The sequence below is a fragment of the Perna viridis genome, chromosome 9 (genome assembly GCF_037379345.1).
Source record: "Perna viridis isolate PV_CMFRI_1.1 ecotype Kerala chromosome 9, ASM3737934v1, whole genome shotgun sequence".
In the NCBI taxonomy this organism is placed as follows: domain Eukaryota; kingdom Metazoa; phylum Mollusca; class Bivalvia; order Mytilida; family Mytilidae; genus Perna; species Perna viridis.
This window is the reverse complement of record NC_142453.1, coordinates 4,290,485-4,308,263: the sequence shown is the minus strand read 5'-3', so window position 1 is coordinate 4,308,263 and position 17,779 is coordinate 4,290,485. Positions and strand designations below refer to the sequence as shown.

Here is a 17,779-nt window from a genome sequence, read left to right as displayed (position 1 = left end):
TGGCATGCTTCATAGTACTAAGAATACCCCCACCCAAGCATGTAGGTCAAAGCTGGGAAAGAGAATCACAGACAAAATATTGCTTGATTCATTGTACTAAGAATACCCCCACCCAACCATGTAGGTCAAAGCTGGGAAAGAGAATCACGGACAAAATATTGCTTGATTCATAGTACTAAGAATACCCCCACCCAACCATGTAGGTCAAAGCTGGGAAAGGGAATCACGGACAAAATATTGCTTGATTCATTGTACTAAGAATATCCCCACCCAACCATGTAGGTCAAAGCTGGGAAAGAGAATCACAGACAAAATATGGCAAGCTTCATAGTACTAAGAATACCCCCACCCAACCATGTAGGTCAAAGCTGGGAAAGGGAATCACGGACAAAATATTGCATGATTCATTGTACTAAGAATACCCCCACCCAACCATGTAGGTCAAAGCTGGGAAAGAGAATCACGGTACAAGTCATCATGTAAAAGCAAAGTACCAAATATCTATGCATTCACTGTAATAGAAGCTGAGAATTTTGTTACAAAAATTCCATTGTGCATTATCCTAAAAAAAATGACTTAGTTGATTGGTAATCAGGAAGTAGGTAAGTGAGGAACCTGAAAAGGGTGAACATGGTTCAAATCATCATGAAAAAACAGTATACAAAATATTAAAACCTTCCCTGTAATAGACGCTGAGAAATATTCTACGAAATGTGTCACAGATGGACAGACTGATGGACAGACAAACTGACTGCAAAAATAGGCCCACTCTTATGAGTGGATAAAAGTGGGGGTATAAAATAATATAATATGGTTCCTTGTTTCTTATGCTGAAGCCTTTTTGTGCAGTTTTCATAAAGTAATTTTAAAGAAAAGACATTTTTTTCTAGAAACTATGAAAAACAATTAGGCAAAGTTTTGCAACATTTGGCCTAGGAATTTTAGAGGAAAAGACTCCTTTGAAAAAAATTATAATGACAACAAGGATGATAATCCATTGCAGTTTATCAATAATTGGAACATCACATTTTGTTGGTTTATTTACAAGAAGTATGGTGTTCGGCTAATAATTCTCAATTTTGGAAGTGTAAGTTTTTGTAAGAATCAGGCAAAATGAGAAAAATCAGAAAACCCACCAATCTGATAATGGTGTTTCACTCAAGAATAATGTCTCTATTCCCAAAGGACCACTATTTGATCTCTACATCACTGAATTTGGAAATTTTTCAATAGAATGTTAGAAAAATTGAGGTTTTTGACAGAGTAATATGCCTTTAAAATTTTCATTTAAAATGCATTTCAATGAAAGTACAACTCTGTTTTTCAAAATTATATGGAAAATCTTGTAATTTTTTTCTTGATTCTGATGGTGCAAATAGTCAAAACACACTTTCAAAACACGAACTATTAAATGAGATTATATGTACCCTAAAAACTTTTCAGCTAATCAAATTGTGGAAGTATGTTTCTTCGTATGAATATTTTGTTATACAATTAAATATTCTCTGAGCATAATTAGTTTTCAATGATTGTAACTGAACTACAAATATTGCTTGAATTGAGGAATTGACATTTTGATTTAGTAATGAAAAGGAAAATTAATGTATCAATAATTGAATTTTATTTCAAAATTCGCACTATATAATGATTATATCTCAGGGGCTTCCTAATGCTGAAAGTGCATGTTTTTCTAATATATACACTTATAAATATGTACAAACGCTAGGTGATTATTTATGCTTCTTTCATACAAGCAAGATAGCAGAAGATACATATCACATGTCATTAGTTAGCATGATATTAATGGCAAAAATTATTTTATCTGTCTGCTAATTTTAAAATTAAATCATATTTCACCTGATTCTGACAGGGACTGACATTTAAGGAGATAGACCTGGAGTAAGGGAAACAACTCTTAAAAATCACTGGAACGTTTGCATTCAGCATTTAAACCAATCTTATGTAAGCATCTAATTAACTTGGATTCATTTTATTCTGCTTCAAATGAAAGCTTGAGAGGCTTAGGTGAAATTGTGTATGACATATCACTGATTTCATGAGTTATGTCCCTTACTCTAGGTCTACCTCCTTAAAAATGATAAGCTGAACTAGAGTATGTAGTATGCTGTTGCTCATTTTTCAGAGATAAAATCCCATAAATGTGAAGCAAAACATCAGAAATCACCGAAAATCAAAAATTATTTTAATATAAATGTATGAAAACGTGGAACCAACCCATATATGGACAGCAATATACCATAAAACAAGTGTAAAAAATGAGCATATAAAGACTGAAAAGGACAAAACAAAATCCTACCTCAAGACCTAAAACCCAAAAATTAACTTTGTGTGGCCTAACAGTAACCATTATAAGTTTCTAACAAGTACCTAAACCAACTGTTTCATAATGTATGGCCGTCTGTCTTCCTTCATGTATCATTTCTCTCAGTCGCTGCTTCTCATTCTACAAAAACACAAGAGACTTCATAGACAACAGTTCTCATAGTTTGGGTATTTGTGAAACAGGATTTGACTACACAAAGCAGAAAGATATTTTGATAGCCTATTAAATGATGCAAATTTAGAAACTTTGATATTGCAGAAATAAGACTTAGAATTATTTTGAGAAAAGCTTGCATTACTGAATTATTAGCTGTACTGAGGCATGCTGTTTCCAAATATTTAAGTGCTGTAATCTCTAAGAATCTGGCAAAATTGATAAATAATGATCGAATCATGCTCAGGAAAAACACACAATTTGGCAATGAGGGCACATAGTTCATGGTCTAATGAAGATGTATTGGTAGCTAGTATGTCTTAAAAGTGTCAGAGGATGCAGGAAACACAGTTCAAAGTTACCATAGAAATATGGGGAAAAGTGAGTTATCCCCTTTTGATAAAAAGCTGTAATGAATTTCAAATAATTTATACCTCAAATTACTGACACTTAAACATTTCTGCATTTCAGATAACACTTGAAATAGATTTCACGGAAAGACTTGTGTGTTTTTGCAACCATGATTCACCCACTGCCTGATTTTTACAGGAAATGGTACTTAAGACAACATAATAACCTTTAAGCTGCAACAACAAATCTACACAATATTTTCAAATTATAAACAGAGTTTTTTTTCTCTGAATTAGTGCATAATTCTATCACCTTAAAAGTCTGTTAAAAATAAATTGACAGTTGCCATTTTTGTTTCGTTTTTTTTTGTCACACCTAATGATAAAACCAAATAAATTGCCTCTGATGTCTATAATAAGATCCACTAACCTCTAGCATATTAGTGAGATCAACCACCATTTTGGTCAGGTCTTCATGGGAAGAGTTTAAAGTCACTAACTGCTCACATATACCACTATACATCTCTAGTCCCCTGAGGAAATTATCAAATTATAGGTTAAAGGAAAGACTTCAAACAGCGAGATAGTGAATCAAAGATTTTGGGGGAAAACAATGAAATAACTACAAAACCAGCCATATATAAAAAAACCACAAATTACAAGACAGCACCATTCAGCCATCAAACCAAACTTGAAGATGTGTCCATAGGACGCAGATGCTTTAATTCTAAGATCAGCTAATTTAATTGTCAATCTACTTGTGTGACCAAGGCAAAAGATAGTTGCATACATGGAACAATACGGTACATTTTTATTCCCACAAAGAATTCCTGATTTATAGCTGACTCATATTTATGAAATACAGTAGCAGACGCAGGAGGAAAAGGGGGGGGGTGTTTCTGCGGATTAAAACATCCTCTATGTGGTTGTAAAATTTTTATTTTTTTTGGAAACATGGACAAAAATGAGCAAGTATTGAGCAGACCTAAATCTCTGGATCTTTACTGTACTTGGGATAGTTACACATAAGTACAAATAGAAGTTACACTTCTAGATACTTGATTAACCTTTTTTCCACAGATCTCATGCTTTCCCTGAGTATTGTCCACTGATGAAGCTGGATCCTGTTATCTAATCTTATAACACTAGGTGGCAGCACTATTTCTTTCGTAACAATAGGCATATATCTAGAATATTGTGGATAAAAGTATACAAAATTAAGATGTTCACAATACATTCTAATTAGATATCATATCTGAATCTGTTGTAAATAAATGGTTTTGTAAACAGTAAAGGTAAACATTATTACACATGTATATGTAAATTTTAAGGCATTTACAAATATATCAGTTATTGACTTTCAATGCTATGTTTGTCTTGTGTTCAGGCATTTCAGCTGCTAAATTTAAAGCCAAAAATGTTTTGAATTTAAAAGATTCTTCTGGGCAATACACAGTGAATGTTACACCAGAAAATATTGCACATCATGTAATTCTAACTCTTCAATGATCCTTGGTCAAATAATTTTTTTTTTCAATAATGCATAAACTTATCACAAATGCACATGCAAGACACACTAAAATGTTTACATTAGTTACTTATTCTGTATGCCAAAATTATGCCTGAAGTAGGTTGAACAAGAATTCTTAGTGATGTCTGCAAGGCAACTCTCATCTAAATATACATGTACTATGATTTTACATGCTTACCCCTTAATTTGGATTATGTACCTTTTAAAACATCAAGTGATAACAATTTACTTATGGCACATCTGAATATGATGACTAGGCTTAATATAAAATTTCACTAACATCCACTGAATGGTTTGGGTCGTTTTAAGCTTACATGGTAAAACTGAGAAACAACAAGGTGATACCTTCATGCATAATTTTCCCATGAATTCATTTTTACTAATTTCGCAGACATGAAAAAATCACAAAAAATAATTGACATGCATAAGTCCTCTCATTATGGAATACATATTAATGTAAGAGTTAGTTGTGAAACTAAGTAGTAGCGAAGTCATATTGTTATTATATAGAAAGAGTAATCAAGGGAACCAAGGTTATAGCGGTAATCAAAAGAATGTAATCCAGGGACAAAGACCAGACATGGAAAACAGACATACACAACAAAGAACATAAAGTAACTAAAATCATACATACAAAGTAACAGAAGTAAATGGGCAAGAAAGTAGTGATTTACCAAATGTTCCCTGTGTAAAATTTTTGATAATTCACACTGTGAAACAAAATCAATAATTTTACTCTCAGACTTTCTGCCACCAAAATATCACAATGTGAATATCAATCCACCCTTCATAAAACTTTAAATTAATGTTGAAAATAGCAACAAACAATGGAGGAAATCTATACAATAAACAGGATAATCAATAGATTATTGTCAATAACAAAATATGATACACAATAAGATTTAACTGGTTAAATATAGGCACTCTTAGGCGATCATGTCTTTGTTATTCACCCTTTCCAATCAATTATCACAGTAAATGTCAGTCTCTGTAAGTATCAGGCAGTGAGTCAAACATGGTATGAAAATACCCAACTTTCTGAAAGTTTATTTTGATTATTTGCACTATTAGAATCAAGGGGAAAAAAACAAGATTTTCCATATCACTTCAGGGAATTGAGTTATAATTTCATCGAAATGCACTGAAAATGAACATTTCAAGGGCAGATAACTCTGTCAAATACTTTATTTATCTAACATTCTGTTGAAAACTTTCCAAACAAATTCAGTGATGCATAGATCAAATTATTGTCTTTTTAAACAGAGAAAACATCCTTGAGTAAAATCATATTGTCAGTGGTTTTGACATGCATGCAAGTTTCTGATTTATCCCATTTTGCCTGATTCTTACATAAACTTACACTAAATATCCTGAAACAGTGAAACCTGTCTAAACCAAACCCCCTGTGGGACAGAAGAATTGGTTCAGTTTAGACAGATATTCCAATGACACAGGTTCAAATTTCATGAATATCTAAATAAAGAACAGTCTTAACGGTGTGGTTTCGACCGGTTTTCAGTTTACTTAGGGTTCAGTTTAGACAGGTTTTCAGTTTACTTAGGGTTCAGTGTAGACAGGTTTTCAGTTTACTCAGGGTTCAGTGTAGACAGATTTTATTGTATTAGTTTACAAAGGTTACAATCATATCAACAGTTACTGTGAACGTACTTTAATTCATGGATACAAATTTTTTTGTGGATAAGGGAAGAAACACAAGTTCAAATGTTCTTAAATTTGTGGTTTTGAAGTTTTCAGTTTACAAATGAATGGGAATCTAGTATTAATTGAGAACCAAATTTCCTGGTTTGGCCTACCCAAGAAAACAAAAATATTGATACCCCACAAACAATAGGACTTTTACACCCAAGAAAACAAAAATATTGATACCCAACAAACAATAGGACTTTTACACCCAAGAAAACAAAAATATAGATACCCCACAAACAATAGGACTTTTACACCCAAGAAAACAAAAATATTGATACCCCACAAACAATAGGACTTTTACACCCAAGAAAACAAAAATATTGATACCCCACAAACAATAGGACTTTTACACCCAAGAAAACAAAAATATTGATACCCCACAAAAAATATGACTTTTACATACTTAAATGTTGCTACAATATTCCTGTGTCCAAAATACTGACTAAAGCTGTGGTGAAGAGAATGGTTACAGGGTTCTGGTCCAATACGTCTTGTAAATGTGTTCACAGAGAATCGTAGCTCCAGAAACTTAGCAAAGGAGAGACTCCATGTATCATTGCTCATTGCAACTAATGGTGTTGCCTGTAAATCAATAGAGCATAAAAATTACAGGATATTACAAGACAACAAAATCATTTGTTTTAACATGTAGCAAATACAATGATACTTCAAAACACAACAATATCATGTAGAGCCTCTCAAATCTGTCTTCCTATCAAAACTTTCAAGATGATGTTTTAATATTCAAATTGCAAGAAAGTAGGTACAAATATTTCTTCAAATCATGATAGATACCTGTCTACATTTCCGGCACCAGTTCCACATCATAATATCCTTGTCACCACCAGGAACACAGTTGGATAATTTCCTCAAAGAAATAAATATAGATCCATGGTCATGGACTATTCTCCTGACATGATCCAACAGTGGTATTTCACAGTTTTCTGATGGACACCTGTAGGGCTGACAACAGTATGATTCTCTGAAATTAAATATCTGTAAGTTAACTTTATGTTTTTGATACAAGACATATGTTTCACTCTTTTTTATCCACCCCTCCCATTTTTTTTCATATCAATATCACACTTACATTTTCAGTGCATTCCTATTAATAACATATGAGGTATAGAGGGTGGAAAAATTGTGATTAGACAGACGGACAGGAAATAGTTTTCTTCCCAAAAAGTCATAGGAAGGGGATGCTTTATGAATATGAATCAAGTAAAATAATATGCTTAAAATAATTTAAACTGATCAGTGCTAAGAATGAGACTAGAAGCAAGTTGCTATAGCAACAAGAGAAAGGTAATCTGGTGATCCAAGATATCTATGATGAGCAACTCGGCGGGTGTTTCTAGAAAAACAGAGGACGCTTACCCTACCGGTGCACCTGGTCCATGCTCCCAGTTTTTAGTGGAGTCTGAGTTGCTCATTTACTTTTGTTACTTTGTATGTATGATTTTAGTTACTTTATGTTCTTTGTTGTGTGTGTCTGTTTTCCATGTCTGGTCTTTGACCCTGGATTACATTCTTCTGATTACCGCTATAACCTTGGTTCCCTTCATTACTCTTTCTAAATATTGAATACATGAAAAGGGGCCATAACTCCCGAAAATGAAAAACAATTTACATCTCTGGAATTTTAAACCTGTATTTCATTGTCTCAAGTATTCTGATTTAGTTGAAAGAGATACAGTGTTTTTAATTTTTAATTATGATCCACAAGTGTAACAGACACACAAAAAAAATTAAAATAACAAAAAATAAATAAATGATAAAAATTAAAATTTATCAGGGACTTTTTTGCTTTAGATTTCTTTTGGTTCTCCCAACAAAAAATAAGTTAGATCTAAAGATAAATCCTTTGTTCTCAGGCCCTCCCTTGTCTCCTTTGGAGGTGTCTCAATAAGAAATAAGTCATAGAATACCCATTTTATCTTTGTTTTACCACAGGCTGGCCATTTATGTCACATTATTTTACCCCAAGCAATAGCAAGGGGTTAAACATCAACGTAATTGGCCAGTTTATGGTAAAACAATGATAAAATGGAGCTACCCTTATTTCTTCCAATTCTAGTAGGACTAGTTTCTTCATTCTTCATATTTAAAAAAAAAATGCAACTTAATTCTGTTGTGACATCAATAAAATTGAATAAAATTTATCTATGATGTCAGAAATAACTGTCATACATCTATGACATTGGTCAGGCTTTTACCAAAGTTTATCATGGCTTTGGCCTGAAGACCTTTGAAGCATGTCATATTACATTATCCATTTTAACAACATATCGTACAAGAAAAAAAATATACAACACACTTTTCTCATATTTTTTTTTCTGGCTATGAGCATACTCATCATTTTTTAGGACAATTAAAAGGTAACAAGAGGCTCCCAGGAGCCTGAATCGCTCACCTCACTAAATTTAACAAGAAGTTTACTAAGAATTTTAACCTAAGAAGACTTTGGTAGGACTTATCATAAGGATCAATACATGGCTTAACAGTTAAAAATGAAAATTTGACCACAGATAGATCTTATCATGCTGAACACTTTTACCCAAGTCAGAATTTGGCTAAACTAACGGTTTTGGACATATATGTGAAAAACTACAGTTTGACTGCTATATTCTATTTTTAGTAACGGCAGCCATGTTTTTGAGAAATCAAAAATCAAAACCTAGCATTTGTGCAAGATACTTCATGAAATATTCCTACTAAGTTTGATCCCAATTGGTCAAGTAGGGTCAGAGGAGAAGATTTTTGAAAGAAATAACATTAAAAATAGCAAAAAAACGTTGAAAAAGGGCAATAACTCCTAAATGGCTTAACAGATCAAAATGAAAATTTGATCACAGATAGATCTCATCATGATTAACAATTTTATTCCATGTCAGAATTTGGCTATACCTAACGGTTTTGGAGATATATGCGAAAAACTACTGTCTGACCCCTATGTTCTATTTTTAGTAACAGTGGCCATGTTTTTTGATAGATCAAAAATCTATCTTGTGCAAAATACCCTAAGGAACATCTGTGCAAAGTTTCATATAATTCCTTGCCAATAATTTCAGAGGAGATGATTTTTGAAAAATTGTTAATGGACAATGGCCAGGTGAGCTAAAAAAATACCACCACTATCATTGGTTGCCATGAGAAATGGCTAACCAACCAAGATATTAACTTTTAATGGCCTTACCTAAAACAGAATTTTTCCAGAAATCCTCCTAGAGTGATATCATTTCCTTGGTAAAATGGCATCATTACTAATCTGTGGAAAATATGCAATACAGTTTACATTCCATAAATCTTTCATACAAAATTCATTTAAAGCTTCAAACATTATACCCCCCTTTTACTGCAGTTCTTGTACAATTTGTGACCTTATCTAAAACAAGACTGTATTTTGTACATACCTTTTAACCCCCACTTTCAAACTACTCTAAGAGGAAGATATATCATGGTTGAAATTTTTAAGATATAAAAACACATTTGTAAGAAAAAAAATGAGTTAAACAGCATAATTGATTGACTTCTTGTACATTATCATAATGTTTTTACAAACTTTAAAACAATTGCTTTCAATGTATAATCACGACTCCATAATCTTCCTCCTATTTCAAGTGGGAGATTTGGTCAAAAAGAAACAGTCTCATTCCAAAAGATGGAGGGTTAACAGACCTGTATGAAAGTAAAAAGTATCAATTGCATGCATCAAATAATGTTTAATGTGCAATCAATCTTTTTAATATCAACTACATTTCACTTTTGCCTACAAACTTCCTGAAGAGGAACACATGGATTCCAGTGATTGGTAGACCTCTAAGAATGTGAACTTACTGTGGTGGGACACATGCACTTGGGTAATTGGTAGACCTCTCAAGATGTGAACTTACTTTGAAGGAACACATGGATTTGGGTAATTGGTAGAACTGTCAGAATGTGAACTTACTGTGGTAGAACACATTGATATGGATAATTGGTAAACCTCTCAGAATGTGAACTTACTGTGGAGGAACACATGGATTTGGGTAATTGGTAGAACTGTCAGAATGTGAACTCAGTAATACTGTAAAACTTTGGTGGTTTTTGTATTCCAGACAATCAGTCTGTGAAAAAAAAAACAACATATTATAGTAACAAACTAGAGGCTCTGAAGAGCCTGAATCGTTCATCTTGACTGATAAGCAACATTTTATTTTGTTAGAGCTGCTATATTTTTCTTGGACAAAAACTCATCATGCTTATATTTAAGAACAATCTTTTCAATTTTCATTTTGTCATTGTAGTCTGTCCCATAGTTTCAGAGAAATTTTTTTAAAAAGTAATAACATAAATATTAAAAAAGAAGGGCAATAACTCCAACATGGCTTCACAGATTAAAATGAAAATTTGATAACAGATAAATCTCATCGTGCTGAACACTTATACCAAGTCAAAATTAACTAAACCTAACAGTTTTTCAAATATATGCAAAAAATTCTGTCTGACTTTTATGCTCTATCTATAGTTATGGTTCCCATGTTTTTTGACAGATCAAAAATCCCAAATTCAGTTCAGTAACATTTATACCAAGTTTGGTTCTAATTGGTCTATTAGTTTCAGAGGAGATGAGTTTTGAAAAATTGTTAATGATGATGTACGACAATAAAAATTGATGCAAAGTGATTGCAATAGCACACATGGCACTTGTGTATTGCCTGCAAGATTTAATTTTAAACACACTGTGTATCTAGTTCATGAGTTTTTGGTGGAATGCAGATTGCATACTTACTTTTAACTTATTTAAGGTTTTACTTTATAAAGGGCAGTAACTGTTAAACTGTTTATCATGTCAGTTTTCCATTCATCTTTTATCTACCCTGGTTGTGATTTTATGATCAACGTAGTGCATGTTTCTAGAAAAACAGAGGACGCTTACCCCTTTTGAGGCATCTGGTCCATGCTCCCAGTTTTTCGTGGAATCCAAGTTGCTCATTTACTTTTGTTTCTTTGTACATGTTATTTTGGTTCTCTCATGTTCATTGTTGTGTGTGTGTACAATTTTTCTGTTTATTCTTCATCCGGGGGCAGGGATCAATACTAACAGTAGTCTGGTTGTCTTGTGCCACCCTAATTTTGGAGAGGACTACTTGAAAAAAATTCAAAATTTCATGGTTCTCCCATGGGCTATCTAAATTTTGTCTTATTTTCCATCAGATCTACGAACAGAACCGTCAATACCATCAGCGGACTACCCGGTACCTGTTGACCGCAAAGTAAATGTATTTAGTGTCAAATCCTGTTGGAATATATTAATTTGATTTCTGCTCAAATCTTGATTTTGATTCACTTGATTACTCTTACAAAAATGGCAGAGGTGTAAAAGTTTTGAAATAGTGAATATACCCTCAGTGAAGATGATTAGCAATTTAAGTAGCTGTCTTTGTAAGAATCCTGCAAAATGTGAAAAAATGTGATACACCCCAAAAAAGGCTAAATATTTTTATTTTTGTAATTATATTGTTTTATTAGTCTATACTATGAAATGTGTAATTATTCATTCAAATCTGCCTGCTCTTAGGAGATAATCCACATTGAAAATCCAGTAGATTCTATTGTGTTTGCATGCCATTTACAGAGTTATCTCCCTTAATTTTGAAATCTACAGTGCATTCTATATAGTTTTTATCTCCTCAAGGCATGGGTTATATGAAAAACCACATATTAATTTCTGTTTACTATGACATTTGAAACAAAATATCAAAAATAAAAATATGTAGGCTTTTCACCCATGAATCACATTTTGCATGATTCTTAGCTGGAGTGCTACTGAACTATTTTCATGGAAATAACAAGAGCATTTGAAACTTCTACTGCATACATACACCAGGGAGAATTCTATCAGGCTGTTGTTGATGATGCTCTGGTTTTTCTGAATCAGGGGCAGTAACTCTTGGTTTTAGCTGAATCTGACCTCCTCTTGCTCTATAATCTGCTATCAAAAGCTGAAAAATTTGAATTGTGTTGATTAAAAAAAATATGTTACAGTAAGACATCTGTGAGTCAATACCTGATAAAGATACCTTGCAACCCTAACTTTTTCTATACAGGTGTACATTCAAATGTAAACAAAGCTGTACTCTAAGAGGGAGTTCCATGGCATATTCTAGTATTGTTCTCCATCTATCTATGAAGAAACATGTTTTAAGAGGGTGTCCAAGCAAAAATCAGGCAGTGGGTGGCACATGACAAATTCTCAAAATATTTTCACCAATATCAAATGCATCTTTCCTCAAAGTTGAATGTTGATTTTTGATTTACAGCATCAATTAAAAAGAAATAAATTACATAAAAGCATTCGAACATCATTGAAAAAAGGGACATAATTCTTTAAATTTAGCAAAATAAGGTTACTTTGTTAGGGAACATTAATATCATTTTCTGAGTCATCCAATGTTGATCTAAAACACATTTTATATTATTTGACATACATATGATATATATACATTACATTGGAACATAAAATTCAGTATGGGATCTGCCTGACTTTTACATGTACACCCTCTTGAAAAGAAATAAGCCTAGCTGAAATCAAATGCCATTATATGGCACACCTACATCTGGTGGCTGTGACAAAGTAGTTGCTGAGTAAACAGTAATAAAGCTAGATAAAGAGATGCCCCTACACTCAACATGGACGGTGATGCCCCTACACTCCACATAGACTAAGTGATGCCCCTACACTCCACATGGACAAAGTGATGCCCCTACACTCCACATAGACAACGTGATGGCCCTAAACTCCACATGGACAAAGTGATGCCCCTACACTCCACATAGACAACATGATGCTCCTACACTCCACATGGACAAAGTGATGTCCCTACACTCCACATGGACAAAGTGATGCCCCTACACTCCACATAGACAACGTGATGGCCCTAAACTCCACATGGACAAAGTGATGTCCCTACACTCCACATGGACAAAGTGATGCCCCTACACTCCACATAGACAACGTGATGGCCCTAAACTCCACATGGACAAAGTGATGCCCCTACACTCCACATAGACAACATGATGCTCCTACACTCCACATGGACAAAGTGATGGCCCTAAACTCCACATGGACAAAGTGATGCCCCTACACTCCACATAGACAACGTGATGGCCCTAAACTCCACATGGACACAACTGTTTAGCCAAAAACATCCACAGTAGGACATCTTCATGTCTGGGAGACACAAATGATGCCCCATGCACATGAAAAACTTGTCTACTGACACTAAGGTAACATAATAAAAAAACAGCTCTTGAATGTAATTCTACTATACAATAATCAAGAAATATCCTCACAGCAATTTGTTCATCATTTTATCATATACTTAGAAAAAATATATACACCTGGAAAAAAGTTAAGCACCTCTGAGTTTTTTTCTGAGCTGCTAAGTATATTTTCTATCAATCTATCATAAATATATGCATGTGCATGAAGTAGACAAAAATATTTTTAAAAGTCTGATACATGTACTTAAAATCAGCATTGGTTTCACCATGCTGATTTAGAACAAATATCATCATGAGAATTCTGATGCATCACAAAAGTTGCTGCAAATTGTTTTTTCAAATGAAAAACTGCAATTGTTCAAAACATAAACACATGAATATTTATCAAAATTCCTTTTCACAGAACCTATGCTATAATCACCTGCATTTCCTTATCATTCAAAGAACCTGTTAACTGTTTTAACATCAGAGGATGGGGTTCTTTAATCTCTACACTGGCCCACTGTGATTGTTTATGTTGACTATTTGTTTCTGATACAAGCTTTTTCTTCTCATGGTAAGTTTCTGGCTCAAAGTATTTTGACCAGTATAATTCATCCTTAAAGAACGTCCGAACTATTGACCTTGACCCTTCTTCTGTTTCCAAGTATGGAACTCTGTATTTAATGTAAGGTGTGCATGAAAGAAGCCTCTCGCCCAAAATTTTTCTAAATTTTGCAAATCTATTTTGAGTTTTTTCCTCTAAAGTAACAGAGCTGTAAAATATTGCATCATCTTTATTTTTCTGGTACATGTATAGAGGATCTGACTGGTCATCCAAGGGAATTAACCCAGATGATTGTCTTTTTATTCCCTCCCTTTTAGGAGGAACAGCCAAAGCACCATCTGATGAGCTAGTTTCATGTGTTTGTTTTTCAGTGTTTTGAGTTGAGGAAATAAATGAACCAACACTGTCAGAATGATCTGCCTTATAAGAATTCGCACATAATTTTGGTTTCTCAGTCTTTTCAGCATGTGATAAATTTGTAGTACTCTCATTAATTGTGTTGGCTATTGGAAGGGTTTGGATTTCATGTTGATCCGAATCAGCACCATCTTTTTCATTTGTATCACTTGTAATGATATGGAATGTAGGTTTCTCCACTGCTGTTTCTTCAGTCACTTGATGTGGACTATCACTACCACAAGAATTATTTGAAACTTTTTTATTATTGACAACTTTTGAATCATTTTTTATCAAACTCAAGCCACTTTTCTCATCTTTCAAGTAATCTGACACTTTTACAGGAGACTTTGCAAATTCAACAACAGAATCTGATTCTCCCAAAGTGTCGTCTGCTCCAGACTCAGGTATGCCAAACTCATCCATACAGTAGGATATCTCTAGCTGGGAGTTGTAACAAGCTGTAATCATCTGTTTCATCACTTTCTTTATCTACAAGCAAGAGTAAATGTTAGTAATTGTCAATGAATTTCATCTGCTGATTGTTTTAGGTATTCTTATAGTACATGTAACTCCTGTCTATAAAAAAAACTTACTTTCAATAATTCAGTCTTTGACCCCCCTCTAAGTACAATGGTACATCCTAAATGTTGAGCACATCCATCAAAACTTAACAATGTCTTTGTTTCTCCTGTAAAAAATAATAAAAATGATAATATCATATTTATCTTGTTATTGTTTTAAAAAAAAGAACTGTATTGACAGAGGTGCAGCTAGTCAAAAACCAATAAACCCCACTCAACCATTTCTTTCAAATTGATTTGTATAATAAACAGGAAGTAGATAAGTGGGGAACCTGGAAAGGGAAGACACGGTATAAATCACAATGCAAAAGCAATGTACCACATATCTAAGCTTTCCCTCAAATAAAAGCTGAGATATCTGTTACAGAATAGTGTAACAGAAAGATGGACGGACAAGGTGATTGCAATATAGCCATGTATAATATAAGAAAATCTTAAGTGGATTTATTTTTTGTTTTGTATTGTAACGCTAGCAAAAGGTCAAATATAAAGGTCAAATATAAGCCATCATTGATGATGTATAAGATACTGCTACTAATAACAACAAATCAGTCCAAAAAGTATGGATCAATGAGGTCAGGTATAAATACAAAATATCTTTACTTACTGTGAAAGTACTATTGTACCATTTTTCGTGGTTGACATGGGTGAGCCAGACCAAAAAAAATTGATTCTCAACAAAAAGGAGATTCCCACTGAGGTGTATATGGAAAACCTAAAAATCCATGAACTTGTGTATCTTCCCTTATTCACAAATTAAAGTACTTTCACAGCATATAGAACTATATCAGCAAATACCAAGTTTGGGGTTATGACGAAATTCAAGAAATATGGGATCATCTACAAATCTGTTCATCAAATATTCTACATTGTAATATTGTGATAAAGTACTCGGATATTAAGGTATATTACCTGAGGGTACAGCAAAGTGACAGACTTTAAAATTATGACAGAACCCGAGTGTTATTGGTCCACTAACAATCCCATCTATAGAAGGTACAATACTGCCTTGTGTCAATCTCTCTATTCTTTCCATAACTGACTGAAAAGTAACACAGTATTAAAAAATATTAATCAGAGGTTATGACAGAATACGAGGGTTATAGGTCCACTAACGATACCATATAAAGAAGGTAGAGATACTGCTATGTAAGTCATAACTTCATCACATAAAATCTTCACACTCACTTTACCTTTGACTTGTAACTTACTCTAGTGCATTGCTTGAGTAAATGTACTTACATGCCAAAATTATGATATACAATAATATTGATTCATTCAAACCTACCTAAACAACTACCTGTAATCTGCAAGAACCTGTCTTATATGACTAAGATTCCCAACATAGTGCATTCTATGGTAAAAATCAACCTGAGTTTACATAATTTATAATAAGTATCTTAGTGTATACCAATTAAAAGCTAAAGGAATGTATCAGTCCAACACTGATGTTCTGGTCTTGATTATAAAATGGCCAAAATGGCAAGACCCAAAAGCAAGTCAAGAACGTTAAAAAAAAGTTAGATATCATAAAGGTGACAGGATGTACATGTATATCAAATTTCATAATGTCAAAATACCTTCTTGGCAAAAAAGCCTCCTGTGGCAGAGCCCTATGGTTCCTACTCCAGGAGAATACCATAGTAGGGTTTTTTAACGCGCGAGGAATGTGGCATCTTTCCCAACACAGTGCACCACTATGGTTTGCGGTCAGGTTTTCCGTATTATAGCCTGACAACCCCAGCATGTAACATGCCAAGGGTACCCCATTCCACCACCTGGGGCACACAACCCAGTTGCTCTGTGGGCCCTATTTAGTCACCTTTTACTACAAGCTTATCACTGCTGCAGGCCTATTCTTTTGACACCTGGACCTGCATGGGGCCGTATTCTTTTGACACCCGGACCTGCACGGGGCCCTATTCTTTTGACACCCAAAACTGCACGGGTCAGTAAACACTTAAACACTACTAACCAGTTTGACATTATACACCAATGTAATGCCTTTCTCTAGTAAATAATTCTGAGCCAGTCTAGAAACAGACTTCTCCACAATAACTATGTTAGGTTTGGGTTGAAGTGATGATATCTTCTTTACATTCTTCTTCAAGAACTCTTCTTCCTTTATCAAAAACAAAGTTATTTAAATGTTTGAAAAGAAGTCTCAAAAATAAAAAAAAACCAAAAAGCAAAAAACTGCCAGCAAGTTCACACTGAGAAATACATGTATCCCTCCCCTTGGAGCAATCTGACAATAATTATAATTAATACAAAATTATGATGCCTCAAATACTGGTATTTATTTTTTTAATGTCTTAAAATCATTCTCCTTAAAATATATATCTTACCTGTAGTATCTGAGGCTCCAAAGAGGAGAACTTATTTTCCACCCTCTGGTATTCAATTGAACCTTTCAGAAGCAGTATATATGGGTTGGTAATTTGTGGGGACATCTGTTTGTGCGCTATATTCCTTGTAAACACCACACCATGGACCAGCCATGTATGTTCCTTGGTGTCACCTGGAATCTGAAAAAGAGTTAATGTGGCTATTTGCAAGACTTTGTACCATTCAGAAATGTAACACTAACATATGCACATGTTTATTCAAAATATCAGTATGTGTACAAGCCCCAGTAACAGGCTTTTTAAAACTTTTTAAAAACTATTAATAAGTAAACAGAGTTTGGTTTGATTTGGCCACTATTTTTCCACATAGTTTTTGCAATGGCCGAACCAATGGTCAAATAAGCAAAAAAGGTACTGCCAGCAACATTATTTATCATTCACTATGAAGTGCAAATTATTTTGCAAATTGTAAAAATTTATACCCAAGAATAAGTTCAATTGTAATTATGCAAAAAAGAAGTATGCTTATGATGTGTAAAATCTATAAAAATCT

The 17,779-nt window shown here is 33.7% G+C and overlaps 1 protein-coding gene across 5 annotated transcripts in view; it reads right to left on the bottom strand.

Annotated features, from left to right (window-relative positions):
- The window catches only part of LOC148606185 (1-phosphatidylinositol 3-phosphate 5-kinase-like), a 52,445-nt gene that overhangs the window by 18,765 nt on the left and 15,901 nt on the right, over positions 1-17,779 (bottom strand). For all 5 annotated transcript variants that reach the window (XM_088547184.1, XM_088547186.1, XM_088547187.1 and 2 more), the window contains 13 exons: positions 17,227-17,406; positions 16,854-17,000; positions 15,791-15,920; positions 14,891-14,985; positions 13,773-14,786; positions 11,950-12,069; positions 10,091-10,191; positions 9,282-9,353; positions 6,881-7,067; positions 6,489-6,667; positions 3,915-4,034; positions 3,278-3,380; positions 2,389-2,464 (listed from right to left, as the gene is read on the bottom strand). In XM_088547184.1, coding sequence (XP_088403310.1) covers positions 2,389-2,464; positions 3,278-3,380; positions 3,915-4,034; positions 6,489-6,667; positions 6,881-7,067; positions 9,282-9,353; positions 10,091-10,191; positions 11,950-12,069; positions 13,773-14,786; positions 14,891-14,985; positions 15,791-15,920; positions 16,854-17,000; positions 17,227-17,406 — 2,524 coding nt within the window. The remainder of the gene's footprint in view (positions 1-2,388; positions 2,465-3,277; positions 3,381-3,914; positions 4,035-6,488; positions 6,668-6,880; positions 7,068-9,281; positions 9,354-10,090; positions 10,192-11,949; positions 12,070-13,772; positions 14,787-14,890; positions 14,986-15,790; positions 15,921-16,853; positions 17,001-17,226; positions 17,407-17,779) is intronic.